This window comes from Piliocolobus tephrosceles, chromosome 20 (assembly GCF_002776525.5).
Source record: "Piliocolobus tephrosceles isolate RC106 chromosome 20, ASM277652v3, whole genome shotgun sequence".
NCBI lineage: Eukaryota > Metazoa > Chordata > Mammalia > Primates > Cercopithecidae > Piliocolobus > Piliocolobus tephrosceles.
Window position 1 is genome coordinate 8,303,742 of NC_045453.1, and position 15,308 is coordinate 8,319,049.

The following is a 15,308-nucleotide window of genomic DNA, read 5'->3' on the forward strand; positions in this document are numbered from 1 at the left end:
CCTTGTTCTGAACCCATAGGTTGAGACCTTCCTTTGTCCTCAGCCCCTTCTCATTTGCTAGAAGAGCCCTAGAGCAGCTGGGATGTGCTCGTGGCCTCATTGGTGAGCATGGTAACCCTGAGCCCACAAGCCCTTACCCTCCTACCCCTCCACAGATGCAGCTGGAAACAGAGAAGGAGAGAGTATCCCTCCTGGAGACACTGCTGCAGACCCAGAAGGAGCTAGCAGATGCCAGCCAACAACTGGAACGGCTGAGGCAGGACATGAAAGTCCAGAAGTTAAAGGAGCAGGTATGGAGGGTGGACTCGGGAGTAGGGGAGAAAGGGGCACTCATTTACCCATTCAACCACGAAGAGTTCTTGGGCACTTCTTATGTGCCAGGCCCTGTGCTAAGTGCTGACACATGACAAGTACATAAAGGTATGGCACAGGCCAGGTGGGGTAGATCACGCCTGTAATCCCAGCACTTTGGCAGTCCAAGGCGGGTGGATCACCTAAGGTCTGGAGACCAGCCTGGGCAACATGGTGAAACCTCATCTCTACTGAAAATACAAAAATTAGCCTGGTATAGTGGCGGGCACCTGTAATCCCAGCACATTGGGAGGCCGAGGCAGGCAGATCAGTTAAGGTTGGGAGTTCGAGACCAGCCTGGCCAACCTGGTGAAACCCCATCTCTACAAAAATACAAAAATTAGCTGGGCATGGTGGCGTTTGCCTATAATCCCAGCTGCTTGGGAGGCTGAGGCAGGAGAATTGCTTGAACCCAGGAGGCGGAGGTTGCAGTGAGCCAAGGTCACACCACTGCACTCCAGCCTGGGTGACAGAGCAAGACTCAAAAAAGAAAAAAAAAAAAAAGGTGTGGCACAGCAGTCAGTATGACAGACATTGCCCCTGCCCTCAAGGAACTTACATTCCTGTGGCAGAGATGGATGACAAATGAGCAGACACAAAGCGAATGAGATTATTATAGTTTGTAATAAGTGCTGTAAAGGAAATAGAGTGATACAACTGAGAGTGATTCAAAGGAGGTCACTTTGCACTTAGTGGTCAGGGAAGGCCTCACTGAGAAAGTAACATCTGAGCTGAGACTTGAAGGTTAAAAACAAACCAGCTCTGGCTGGGCGCGGTGGCTCACGCCTGTAATCCCAGCACTTTGGGAGGCCGAGGCGGGCGGATCTTGAGGTCAGGAGATCGAGACCATCCTGGCTAACACGGTGAAACCCCGTCTCTACTAAAAATAAAAAAAATATTAGCCGGGCGTGTTGGCAGGCCCCTGTAGTCCCAGCTACTCAGGAGGCTGAGGCAGGAGAATGGCGTGAACCTGGGAGGTGGAGATTGCAGTGAGCCGAGATCGCGCCACTGCACGCCAGCCTGGGTGACAGAGCGAGACTCAAAAAAAAAAAAAAAAAAAAAGAAAGAAACCAGCTCCATGATACAACATAGGTGAACCTTGAAAATACCAGGTTAAGTGGAAGAGCCCATCACAAGAGGCCATATATTATATATGATATGATTCCATCTATATGAAACACCAAGAATAGGCAACTCTGTAGAGGCAGAAAGCAGATTTACGGTGGGGAGTGGGGTGGGGAATGGGGAGTGACAGTGAATGGGCACGGGGTTTATTTTGGGATTGATGGAAATGTTCTAAACTTGATTAGTCTAAACTAGATAGTTGCACAACTCTGAATATCCTAAAACCCACTAAATTGTATATGTTAAATGAGTGAATTGTATGGTATATGAATTATATCTCAAGCCATGTAAAAGAAATGCCTGGCATGGGAAGAACACTTTAGGCAGAGGAAACACCTGTCACAAGGGCCCTGTGACACAGAAAAGGGCTTGGGAGGTTCAAGGACAAAAAGGAGGCAGTGTGGCTCCAGCTTGATAAACTCAGGGGCGAGTAGAGTGGTAGCCAGAAGCCCTTTGTCAGCCATTGTAGGAGCTTGGATTTTGTTCTAAGGGCAGTGGGAAACTGTTGGGTGGTATGTATGTATGTATGTATGTATGTATTTATGTATTTGGGACTGAGTCTTGCTCTGTCACCCAGGCTAGAGTGCGGTGGCACCATCTCAGCTCACTACAACCTCCGCCTCCCGGGTTCAAGCAATTCTTGTGCCTCAGCCTCCCAAGTAGCTGGGATTACAGGTGCCCGCCACCTTGCCTGGCTAATTTTTGTATTTTTAGTGGAGAAAGGGTTTCACCATGTTGGCCAGGCTGGTCTCAAACTCCTGACTTCAAGTGATCCACCCACCTCGGTTTCCCAAAGTGTTGGGATTACAGGTGTAAGCCACCGTGCCTGGCCAGTTGGGTGGTATTTAAAAAGCAGGAGTGGGATATGATTTATTTGTATATACATATACACATGCATATACATACATGTGTACGTATTTTTAAATACTTTAGCTGCTGAGTAGAGAATAGTGTGTGTGTGTGTTTTAGGGGATCATGGCATCAAGTGGAAGTAGGGGTACAGTTAGGAGACTGTTGCCATGGTCTAGGTGAGAGACTGTTACCAACTCGTGGACCCTGACCAAGAAACCTGGGTGAGCCAGTGCACTTTGTGAGGGAGGAGAGGGACTAGGAAGTGAGATGGTGAGGTGGAAACAATGTGGATTGCTGGCTCCTGCCTCAGCTTTTGCCACACCACCAGAAAAAAACAGTATTTATACAACACGGATTTCCTTTACTCACTGATATCTTATCCCTCTTCAGGAGACCACTGGAATGCTACAGACCCAGCTCCAGGAGGCTCAGCGGGAGCTGAAGGAGGCAACCCGGCAGCACAGAGATGACCTTGCTGCCCTCCAAGAAGAGAGCAGCTCCCTACTGCAGGATAAGATGGACCTGCAGAAGCAGGTCCCCTCCTCCTCCCCACCCAGTCCCATGGTCCTTCCCCAACACAGCCAGGCCTTCCCACTTCCTCCTGCAGGACAGGGAGAACCTTGGCCCTGCTGCCTGGTTTGGGAGGGTAGATGGGTGGGCCAAAGTACTGAGTGGAAAATTAGAGGGTGCTCAGAGTTGAGCGTGTGCCTCTCAGAGCCCTGGGAGAGTGACCTCTTTCTCTGTAATGGTCGCAGAGCTTGTATTTTCCCCGGCTGTCTCAGTTTCAATTGTTCTTTCCGTCCTTGCCATAAATCTAGTATCTTTACATACTAGGTTGCTTCTCATAATCCTATATCAAATGATGTTCTGACTTTTCATTTTTAAAAAAGCAATCACAATTCATGTTTTGACTTTGGGAGTAGTTATAGTCAGCCTTTTTTTCCTTATTTTTGGTGGGGGAGACAGGGTCTCACTATGTCACCCAGGCTGAAGTGCAGATCACAGCTCACTGCAGTGTTGACTTCCCAAGCTCAAGCAATTCTCCCACCTCAGCCCCCTGAGTAGCTGGGACTATAGATGTGTGCCATCACACCTGGCTAATTTTTAAATTTTTATAGAGACAGGGCCTCACTATGTTGCCCAGGCTGACCTCAAACTCCTGGTCTCAAGCAATCTGCCTGCCTTGGCCTCCCAAAGTGTTGAGATTACAAGTGTGATTCACTGCACCTGGCCCAGCAAAGATTTTTATTTGTGCCTGCCTCTATGCAGCATATGTGAGGCTGGGAGGCAGATGACCAAGCCGAATTGTATTGAGGAAGGGGGTGGTTAGGAACAATGTGTAGGGATTGGTGGAACTGCCAGAGCATTGGAAATGGCCGCTGACTATGGTAAACCTCGAAGGACCCTGAAGCCCTAGGTGAGGAGCATCTTCCCACCGGCCCCCTGCCCTGCCATCTTGGTCTTCATGCCCTTAACTTTCCAGGTGGAGGACTTGAAGTCTCAGCTGGTGGCCCAGGATGACTCCCAGAGGCTGGTGGAGCAAGAGGTTCAGGAGAAGCTGAGAGAGACCCAGGAGTATAACCGAATTCAGAAAGAACTGGAGAGAGAGAAGGCCAGGTAGGCTAGATAGGCCATGGACGTGGCTTTTGTCTATTTGGCTGCCATGGTCACTGTGATATTGAGAGTTGTTTGCTCAGGCCACCTTGCCTTTCATGTAGCCATGTGGAGAGGACATGGTTCCTGTCTTAAAAGCTTGAACTTCATTTATTTAGTAAATATTTCAAGAACACCCATTATGCACCAGGCACTGTGCCTGGGGATACAGTGATACCCTGCCCTGAAAGAATTTATAGCTTTGTGGGAAAGACATTAATCAAATAATAACTCAAATTATTACAGATTATGACACATGGAGGAAACAGGGTGAGAGAGAAGAGACCTACTTTAGAACTGTTGTTAGGGAAGGCCTTTCTCAGGAAGTTGGATTTAAACTGAGCACTCAGCATGAAGTGGAGCTACCCATGTAAGAGGGTAGGGGAGAGTTCTATTCTGTAACAGGAGAATCATGTGCAAAGGCCATAAGGCAGATAAAAGTTTACAGTGTTTGGTGGAACTAAAAGAGTGGTCAGAGCCGGACTGGATTGTGATTGGAGCTTGGTGAATGAGGAGAGTGGCACGTGCTGGGCAGGTCCACAGCATTCAGGATTTGGTAGGTCACAGCAAGGAGTTCGTAGTTTGAGTTTCATAGGAAACCTCTGGAGAATTTTAAGCAGGGAAATTGATATAATCCAACTTATGATGTATTTGAAGGGATTATAATGACATGAGACATCAGGAGTGACAGAAGACCATTCAGAGTAAAGAGCAGCTTGTACTCTTAGTGCTGCGGGAATTTGAGAAGGGGATGGGCTGGATGCGGTGTCCCACGACTGTAATCCCAGCACTTTGGGAGGCTAAGGTGGGCAGATCTCTTGAGGTCAGGAATTCAAGACCAGCCTGGTCAACATGTCTGCTAAAAATACCAAAAAAATTAGCTGGGCGTGGTGGTGGGTGCCTGTAATACCAGCTACTTGGAAGGCTGAGGCAGGAGAATTGCTTGAACCAGGAGGCGGAGGTTGCAGTGAGCTGAGATCACACCACTGCACTCCCGCCTCAGTGACAGAGCGAGACTCCATCTCAAAACAAAACAAAACAAAAACACGGAGTTTGAGAAGGGACAAATCATTTTGGTGATGAAACTAGAGGCAGGAAGACAAGTTAGGCTGGTACAGTCGTCCTGATGATCCTAAAGCTAAACCAAGGTAGGGTAGTGGGGAAGAGGAGGAGAGAAGAGGTTTAAAGGATGTTAAGGGAGTTAGAAGCAATTATATATAATCATAGATTGCATATAGGTAGGTTGAAGGGAGAACCCTGGAGTGGTCAAGGTTCTATGTTGGGACACTGTGTGGATGGAAGTGCCATTCACTGAGCTAGAGAACATAGTAGGAGATGATTGGGTGAGCAGGGGAGGAGAGGAGAGGGACGGGGAAGATTTGGACATGTTGAATGTGAGGTACTAATATAAGGTATATGTGAAATTTGCCAGAGAAGAATAACTGTAAGGTTGATAGCTGGGTGTAGTGGCACATGCCTGCAATCCCAGCTACTCTGGAGGCTGAGGCACGAGAATCACTTGAACCCAGGAGGCAGAGGCTGCAGTGAGCTGAGATCGTGCCACTGCACCCCAGCCTGGGTAACAGAGCAAGACTCTGTCTCAAAAACAACAACAACAACAAAAACCTGTGAAGTTGAAATGGGGCATCATCTGCAGGAAGTACCTAGGAGCACTTATTATAGTAAGTGCTCAGTAAATGATAGCTCTTATTGTTACATCATAATCATTATCATTACTATTTCTATTTTGATTATTAATGCTATCTTTAGAATATTCCGATGAGAAGGTAATTTTTCATTCCCTAAGAGAATGGCCCAGCACTCCGACCCCTCTCTTTTTAGTCTGACTCTGTCACTGATGGAAAAGGAACAGAGACTCCTTGTTTTACAAGAAGCTGACTCTATTCGACAACAAGAGCTGAGTGCCCTGCGCCAGGACATGCAGGAGGCCCAGGGAGAACAGAAGGAGCTCAGTGTCCAGGTACTTCCCACTCTGGTTATGAGCCCTGCATCCCTGGCAGAAGCCTGATCCTGAAGCGGTGGATTGATTGCTCTGAGTCCTCTCATGGAGAGGACCCATCTATTTTTCCTGATTACAGGATAGGCTGGTGCCTTAGCACCCCTACAGGAGGGGGAAGCCAGGACTAGAGAAGGCGGGGGCTTGGGAACCTGACCCAGAGATGGGCATGGCTCCTGTGGGAAACCTGACAGCCCAGAGCAAAGTGCACACAAGGGTGGAGCCCACACAGGCCTGGTTCCAGCACAGCCACTTCCAACTGTGCTGGGTCTGGTTGGCAAGATGTAGCAGGGAGAATGAGCAACCAGAAATACTCCAGATCAGGCAGGCAGCAGCAAGACTTCCAGGGACTCAGTCTGCCCACATCAGAACCGCAGATGTTGTATACAGAGGAAGGATGGATCTAGGAGGGAAGGAAGAGCCAAATGGTGGATTGCAGGGGTTAAGGGCACACAGGTTTGGCTGTTCAATAGTCTTGAGTTTGAATGTAAGCTGTGCCACTTTCTAATTGTGTGAACGTCAGCTTCTTCATCGATAAAACAAGGGTGATAATTCTTGTTCCTAATTCCTATAACCATTATAGGAGTATATAAAGTGTCAGGAACACAATAAGCATTCAGTACATGGTAGCTATATTATTGTGACTGGTCTTACTAGGCGCAGCGTCGGGGTTTCATGGCAGAGTTCTGATCATAGCAGGGAGCCAGCAAGCCAGGGAGCCAGGGCTGAAACCCATTAGCATAGCAGCTTGGGCCCAGGTGTTCAGTAGTCGGCAGGCAGCCAGGTGTTAGATCTAGGGTAACACTCATTTCAGAGCCCCTCTGCCTACCTGAGAGCTGAGCTGAAATCCTTCCAGCCCTGATCAGAGTTTGTAAAAGGATTGAGTGGGATCTGGCCTGGGAAGGCCTGAGGAGAGGATATCCACTTCCTGCTTATAGTATGTACAATTCCTCCTTGGCAGATGGAATTACTAAGGCAAGAGGTGAAGGAAAAGGAGGCTGACTTTCTGGCCCGAGAAACACAGCTGCTGGAGGAGCTGGGGGCGTCTCGTATCACGGAGCAGCAGCTGCGAGCTTCCTTGTGGGCCCAGGAAGCCAAGGCAGCCCAACTACAGCTGCGACTGCGCAGCACTGAGAGCCAGCTAGAAGCACTGGCCACAGAGCAGCAGCCCGGGAACCAGGCCCAGGCCCAGCTGGCCAGCCTCTACTCTGTCCTGCAGCAGGCCCTGGGGTCTGTTTGTGAGAGCAGGCCTGAGCTGAGTGGTGGGGGAGACTCTGCTCCTTCCCTCTGGGGCCTTGAGCCAGGTGAGACAGCCACTCCAGAACTAGGTCCTTTGGGCCAAAGCCAGGCCTGGCTCCCAGGGGAAAGGGAGAGGAATGCTATTTGTTAGGCCATATTGCTTCGGGGTTAAGATTACACACTTGGGAATTAATTCTGAGTTTAAGCCCCAGCTCTACTGTTTGCTAGCCATGTGTCCTTGGGCAAGTCACCTATCCTCTCTGAGCTTGATTTTCCTCAACTACAAAATAAGGATGTTAAAAGTAATTACCTTATAATTTCATCAAGGAGTTATGAGGTTGCAGATGTGAATTGCTTACACGGTTCCTGGCACTTATTAAGTGTGTAATAAGCGATAGCTGGTGTTATCTAGCACCCACCATAATGCCTGGCCCATACTTATGGAGAAAATATGTGATGAGCGAACTGCTGAGAAGGGGTTCTTTGCGGAGAGGAGGGACCAGTGGGAAGGCCAGGGCTGTGTTTGGGGAGGTCTGGCTGTTTCTTTTCATAGTGGCAGCTAGGTGAGGAGGTTTTCCTCTTTTTTTCAGACCAGAATGGAGCTAGGAGCCTCTTTAAGAGAGGGACCCTGCTGACTGCTGTCTCCGCTGAGGCAGTAGCATCTGCCCTCCACAAGCTTCATCAAGACCTGTGGAAGACTCAACAGACCCGGGTATGTTTCTCTGCTCCCCTTTCCTGAACTCTTGACATCCCTTGAAAAGCATGAGGCAAAGATGTATGAAGCAGTTTGACCTGTTTTATTCCTGAGATCAAGTTGGGATGAGTTTCACCTCTATCACTTACCACCTGGCAACTACAAATGAAGCATTTGGAGTTCCTGGGCCTTGTTTTCCCTTGCAGAGTAGGGCAGATAGTGCCTGCTCAGGGTTTTGAGGATTAGATGAGTGAGGATCTTGAATGAGCCCTGTAAACCAAAAAACCCTGGGTAGGCCAGGCACGGTGGCTCATACCTGTAATCCCAGTGCTTTGGGAGGCTGAGGCATGCGGATCACCTGAGGTCAGGAGTTCGAAATCAGCCTGGCCAACATGCTGAAACCCCATCTCTACTAAAAATACAAAAACTAGCCAGGGGTGGTGATGGGCGCCTGTAATCCCAGCTACTTTGGAGGCTGAGGAGGAGAATCACTTGAACCCGGGAGGTGGAGGTTGCAGTAAGCCAAGATCACTCCAGGCTGGGTAACAAAAGTGAAACTCCATCTCAAAAAAAAAAAAAAAAAACCCTGGGCAGATGTGTGATGTGTGGTATTGTTTTGCATCGTTTTCCACTCAGCCGTGAATATATTCTTGGTACCTAGACTTCCAAGAGAAACCCTAGAAATCAATGACCACTGAGATTTGAGGTTGGCATTTATAGGTGCGTTCAAGGCCTAGGTCTGAAAGATCTCATAAATTCCACCTCACAGTGAACCTATCAATCAATACAAATTGAGTGCACCATCTATATGTCAGCCACTCTGAGCTGGGGATACAGAAGGGAGAAGGACCTGATCTCTGCCTAAAGAAGGCTTGTGACATGGTGGAGGAACCAAACTGCATTCTACTGGAAAGTAGAACTGAGAGAATTAATTGGATCAGTAACAGATGCAAGTGTTGCACTGTTGGAACTAGGAGGAAGGGGCAATTCATCCTGATTTGGGAAGGGTCAGAAGGAAAGAAGAGATGACCTTTGGGCTAAGCTTTGAAGTAGGAGTGTTGAGAGGGAAGGGGTGACCCCTGGGCTAACTTTGAGCAGGAGCTCTGTTTCAAAAGAGATAGACAGGTCAGAAGGGGATTCTCACTCCATCCAAGTGGAGCAGAGCCTGTCATCACTTCAGGGAGCTAAATGCACATGTGTTCAGAGGAAGTAACCCAGCAATCTGGGAGTAGGTCCACAATGGCAGCCCACCACAGAGGCTGAGAATGAGGAGAGAGCTTGAGCCCTGCATTGCTTTGTGGAAGATGAGGAACTCATGTTTAGCCATGCCCTTCCTTTCCCAGGATGTTCTGAGGGCTCAGGTCCAGAAACTGGAAGAGCGTCTAACTGATGCTGAGGCTGAGAAGAGCCAGGTCCACACAGAGTTGCAGGATCTGCAGAGACAGCTCTCCCAGAATCAGGAAGGTGAGAAGCTCAAGACAGGCAGGGAGATTTAGAGGGAGGAGAAGGGATAGGTGGGGAGCCCAGAAGTGGCAGACACGGGCCTAGCAGCTACTCTGTTTATTTTATTTTTGAGATGGCATCTCACTCTGTCACCCAGGCTAGAGTGCAGTGTCACTTCTACCTCTGCCTTCCAAGTAGCTAGGATTACAGGCACGCACCACCAAGCCTGGCTAATTTTTTTTGTATTTTTAGTAAAGACAGGGTTTCACCATGTTGACCAGGCTGGTCTTGAACTCCTGGCCTCAAGTGATCCGCCTGCCTCGACCTCCCAAGGTGCTGGGATTACAGGCGTGAGCCACCGTGCCCAGCTGCACTCCATTATTTACCCAGAACTGTGAGATGATATCTAGAGGCACTTTCAAAGGGGTGCTGACCCCCTTGAACTATTTTTTCTACTTTGCTTGGCCTTTGAGGCCCATCCTGGAAGAAGAGATTAGGAGGAACAGATTTGGTGAACTGAAAGAAGGAAATGGCTGGGCTCCCATTTTCTGTCTCTAGATTTTTTTTTTGAGATGGAGTCTCGCTCTGTCACCCAGGCTGGAGTGCAGTGGTGCGATCTTGGCTCACTGCAACCTCCGCCTCCCAGGTTCAAGCAATTCTTCTGCCTCAGCCTCCCAAATAGCTGGGATTACAGACATCTGCCACCATGCCCGGCTAATTTATGTATTTTTAGTAGAGACAAGGTTTCATCATATTGGTCAGGCTGGTCTTGAACTCCTGACCTCATGATCCGCCCACCTTGGCCTCCCAAAGTGCTGGGGTTACAGGCGTGAGCCACCATGCTTGGCCCTGTCTCTGTAGATTTAAAAATAAAAAAAAAATTAGAGACTCAGGGCCAGGACTATAAGAACATTATAAAACTCTGCATCTTTTGTCATCCATGTTACTTATTTTTATCGTCTTCAACTATGTCCTCCAAGTTCACCTTTGGTCACTGAGGGATTATGAGCTTATTTGGGAGAAAGCAAGGAGGGGGGATCCAGGGAGGACATATCCATGTGCCAGCCAAGGACTGGAAAGTGTCATGACTCCTTACAAAGGACAGTAGAGGAAGGGTCTTGAAGCTCAAGTTTCTACTGTAAAAGAGAAGAGTTAGCCGGGCGTGGTGGTGGGAGGCTGAGGCAGAAGAATCGCTTGAACCCAGGAGGTGGAGGTTGCAGTGAGCTGAGATTGTGCCACTGCACTCCAGCCTAGGCAACAGAGCAAGACTCTATCTCAAAAAAAAGAAAAAAAGAGGACAACTTGGGTCTTGGCCTTTTTTGAGACCGTTTGAGGGTTCCCTGAGAGCCACAAAAATAGTGGGATTCCAACACCTGCTGCAGAAATGGTGGGCAGCCAGCAGAGCCACCCAGGTCTCTAGGAGCTTCTGCACAATTATAGGATTGGGAGCTAGAAGGGACCTCCAGTGTTATCTGGCTCAACCCTGTCTGGAATTGAGGGCCAAGGCTCTCTGTGATGAGGATGAGGACGTATTGGGATGATTACCAGGCAGTGCTGGGGCTGGCAGCAGCAGGGAGTACTGCCAGGCAAATAGAAGCAGCTGGCGGATGGTTGATGTCTCTAGGACACTGGATAGAATTCTCTTCTTGGCCTTCCTCCCCTTTGAATCTGTTCCCCATCCTCCATCTGCATCTATATCCCTCTTTTCCCCCACCCCAAACATGGGTCTTACTCCACTACCTCTCCTCTCCTCTTCTCAAAGAGAAATCCAAGTGGGAAGGAAAGCAGAACTCCCTAGAATCTGAGCTGATGGAACTACATGAAACTATGGCATCCTTACAGAGTCGCCTGCGGAGAGCAGAGCTACAGCGAATGGAAGCCCAGGTAAAGTGTTACTGGTTTCAGGGAGGGGTTTGCCTCAGGAGTAGTCCCTTGGGCCCACCTTGGCCTGTGGTCATGTGTCCCACTTCCTTCAGCAAGTCTATCAGTTCCTCTGGCTGTCTCCATGTCCCTGGGGGCCATTATTAAGGTTCCAGTTAATCCTCCTTCAATTGCTTTTTCTGAATTTGAGGTTGGTATTTTTGCCCCTTGTCCTGAAGGACCAGAGTCTGCCCTGGGCATAGCAGAGTCCTGGGAGGTGGTAGGGATGCTCTTTTACAGTATTAGATTAAGTGGAATATACTACCACCTTTTTGCCCAAGTCCTTGTCACTGCTAGTGCCACAAAATAAGAAAGAAAAGGGCCAGTGTTGGGGTGACAGTAGCAGGGAAGTGTAGTTTAAAGTGATTTTCATCTTGTCTTCCAGGGTGAGCAAGAGTTACTTCAGGCAGCCAAGGAGAACCTGACAGCCCAGGTGGAACACCTGCAAGCAGCTGTCGCAGAAGCCAGGGCTCAGGCAAGTGCTGCTGGCGTCCTGGAAGAAGACCTGAGAACGGCTCGCTCAGCACTGAAGCTGAAAAATGAGGAGGTGGAGAGTGAGCGTGAGAGAGCCCAGGCTCTGCAAGAGCAGGGCGAGCTGAAGGTAGCCCAAGGAAAGGCTCTGCAAGAGAATTTGGCCCTCCTGACCCAGACCCTAGCTGAAAGAGAAGGGGAGGTGGAGACTCTGCAGGGACAAATCCAGGAACTGGAGAAGCAACGGGAAATGCAGAAGGCTGCTTTGGAATTGCTGTCTCTGGACCTGAAGAAGAGGAACCAAGAGGTAGATCTGCAGCAAGAACAGATTCAGGAGCTAGAGAAGTGTAGGTCTGTTTTAGAGCATCTGCCTATGGCCGTCCAGGAGCGAGAGCAGAAGCTAACTGTGCAGAGAGAGCAGATCAGAGAGCTCGAGAAGGATCGGGAGACTCAGAGGAGTGTCTTGGAGCATCAGCTTCTAGAACTTGAGAAGAAAGACCAAATGATTGAGTCCCAGAGAGGACAAGTTCAAGATCTGAAAAAGCAGTTGGTTACTCTGGAATGCCTGGCCCTGGAACTGGAGGAAAACCATCACAAGATGGAGTGCCAGCAAAAACTGATCAAGGAGCTGGAGGGCCAGAGGGAAACCCAGAGAGTGGCTTTGACCCACCTTACGCTGGACCTAGAAGAAAGGAGCCAAGAGCTGCAGGCACAAAGCAGCCAGATCCATGACCTGGAGAGCCATAGCACCCTTCTGGCAAGAGAGCTGCAGGAGAGGGACCAGGAGGTGAAGTCTCAGCGAGAACAGATCGAGGAGCTGCAGAGGCAGAAAGAGCATCTGACTCAGGATCTCGAGAGAAGAGACCAGGAGCTGATGCTGCAGAAGGAGAGGATTCAGGTTCTCGAGGATCAAAGGACCCGGCAGACCAAGATCCTGGAGGAGGACCTGGAACAGATCAAGCTGTCCTTGAGAGAGCGAGGCCGGGAGCTGGCCACTCAGAGGCAGCTGATGCAGGAACGGGCAGAGGAAGGGAAGGGCCCGAGTAAAGCACAACGCGGGAGCCTAGAGCACATGAAGCTGATCCTGCGTGATAAGGAGAAGGAGGTGGAATGTCAGCAGGAGCATATCCATGAACTCCAGGAGCTCAAGGACCAGCTGGAGCAGCAGCTCCAGGGCCTGCACAGGAAGGTAGGTGAGACCAGCCTCCTCCTGTCCCAGCGAGAGCAGGAGATAGTGCTCTTGCAGCAGCAATTGCAGGAAGCCAGGGAACAAGGGGAGCTGAAGGAGCAGTCACTTCAGAATCAACTGGATGAGGCCCAGAGAGCCCTAGCCCAGAGGGACCAGGAACTGGAGGCTCTGCAGCAAGAACAGCAGCAGGCCCAGGGACAGGAGGAGAGTGTGAAGGAAAAGGCAAACGCCCTCCAGGGAGCTCTGGAGCAAGCCCATATGACACTGAAGGAGCGTCAGGGAGAGCTTCAGGACCACAAGGAACAGGCACGAAGGCTCGAGGAAGAGCTGGCAGTGGAGGGACGGCGGGTCCAGGCCCTGGAGGAGGTGCTGGGAGACCTCAGGGCTGAGTCTCGGGAGCAGGAGAAAGCTCTGTTGGCCCTCCAGCAGCAGTGTGCTGAGCAGGCACAGGAGCACGAGGTGGAGACCAGGGCCTTGCAGGATAGCTGGCTACAGGTCCAGGCGGTGCTAAAGGAACGCGACCAGGAGCTGGAAGCTCTGCGGGCAGAAAGTCAGTCCTCCCGGCATCAGGAGGAGGCTGCCCGGGCCCAAGTTGAGGCTCTGCAGGAGGCCCTTGGCAAGGCTCATGCTGCCCTGCAGAGGAAAGAGCAGCATCTCCTTGAGCAGGCAGAATTGAGCCGCAGTCTGGAGGCCAGCACTGCCACCCTGCAAGCCGCCCTGGATGCCTGCCAGGCACACACTCAGCAGCTGGAAGAGGCCCTGAGGACGCGAGAAGGTGAGATCCAGGACCAGGATCTCCGATACCAGGAGGATGTGCAGCAGCTGCAGCAGGCACTTGCCCAGAGGGATGAAGAGCTGAGATATCAGCAGGAACAGGGGCAGCTGCTAGAGAAGTCTCTGGCCCAGAGGGTCCAAGAGAATATGATCCAAGAGAAGCAGAATCTAGGGCAGGAGAGAGAAGAGGAGGAGATAAGGGGCCTTCATCAGAGTCTAAGGGAGCTACAGTTGACTGTAGCCCAAAAGGAACAGGAGATCCTGGAGCTGAGGGAGACCCAGCAAAGAAACAACCTGGAAACCTCACCCCACAGCCACAGAGCCTCCCCAGTGGAGGAACAATCTCCAAAACTTGATTCTTTAGAGCCCAGGCTGCAGCGGGAGCTGGAGCGGCTACAGGCAGCCCTGAGACAGACAGAAGCCAGGGAGATTGAGTGGAGGGAGAAGGCCCAGGACTTGGCACTGTCCCTAGCGCAGACCAAGGCCAGTGTCAGCAGTCTGCAGGAGGTAGCCATGTTCCTACAAGCCTCTGTCCTGGAGCGGGACTCAGAACAGCAAAGGCTGCAGGTGAGTCACTCCACGGGGAGTAAGGGCCCGGGGACACAGCCCTGTCTGCCTGAGCTCAGGGACTGCCCACCACCCTGGCCCTGTGGCACCCCAGGGGCATGAGAAATCTGAGATCATGAGCACCTCAACGTCGGTAGGATTCAGGCTACTGTGCTAGTCAGGGAAGATACAAAGAGGATAAGACCCCAGAGTCTCCGCCCTCAGAGTTCGCAGTCTAGCGGGTAAACAGTGATAATGCAGCGTGGTTGGTGCCTCACAGAGGTTTAGTATGCCCCAGGCATGCTGGAGGGATACCCACCCTTTCCTGGGAGTGGGTCCTGAAAGCCTTTCTGGTAATGTGTTTAAGATTAGACCTGGGCCAGGCACGGTGGCTCACGCCTGTAATCCCAGCACTTTGGGAGGCCAAGATGGGCAGATCACTTGAGGTCAGGAGTCCGAGACCAGTCTGGCTAACGTGGTGAAACCCCGTCTCTACTGAAAATACAAAAATTAGCCAGGCATGCTGGCACATGCCTGTAATCCCAGCTACTTGGGAGGCTGAGGCAGGAGAATTGCTTGAATTCATGAGGTGGAGGTTGCAGTGAGCTGAGATCATGCCATTGCACTCCAGCCTGGGCAAAGAAGCGAGATTCCTTCTCAAAAAAAAAAAAAAAAAGAAGACCTGAAGGGACCAGTAAGGAACTAGCCAAGCACAGGTTGGGGAGGAGCATTCGGGGGAAGAGGAAAAGAGGGTGAGAACAAATGTATCTGTGTAGACGGTTCAGGTTGCATGAGACAGGGAGGATTTGGTAAGAGACTGGGAAGACAGCAGGGGCCACACCTGTCAGGGCTTGCAAGTCATGCTGAGGACCTGGGTGGTGGGAAGCAGATGAAGTGTTTGCGGCAGGGGAGTGATGTGATCAGACATACAGCTCAGAAAGATTGCTCAGGCTGCCGTGTGGAGCAACAGCAGGGCTGGGGAGACCCACTGGGAGGCTGTACTGGGAAGTCCAGAGGAGAGCTTGTGCCCTAAG

General features: G+C 50.6%; 1 protein-coding gene across 8 annotated transcripts in view; it reads left to right on the plus strand.

The window, feature by feature from the left end:
* CEP250 (centrosomal protein 250) overlaps positions 1-15,308 on the plus strand; it is a 60,606-nt gene that overhangs the window by 39,000 nt on the left and 6,298 nt on the right. For all 8 annotated transcript variants that reach the window (XM_023220521.1, XM_023220523.1, XM_023220524.1 and 5 more), the window contains 9 exons: positions 156-290; positions 2,719-2,862; positions 3,812-3,945; positions 5,824-5,962; positions 6,960-7,302; positions 7,828-7,949; positions 9,275-9,395; positions 11,137-11,258; positions 11,680-14,295. In XM_023220521.1, coding sequence (XP_023076289.1) covers positions 156-290; positions 2,719-2,862; positions 3,812-3,945; positions 5,824-5,962; positions 6,960-7,302; positions 7,828-7,949; positions 9,275-9,395; positions 11,137-11,258; positions 11,680-14,295 — 3,876 coding nt within the window. The remainder of the gene's footprint in view (positions 1-155; positions 291-2,718; positions 2,863-3,811; positions 3,946-5,823; positions 5,963-6,959; positions 7,303-7,827; positions 7,950-9,274; positions 9,396-11,136; positions 11,259-11,679; positions 14,296-15,308) is intronic.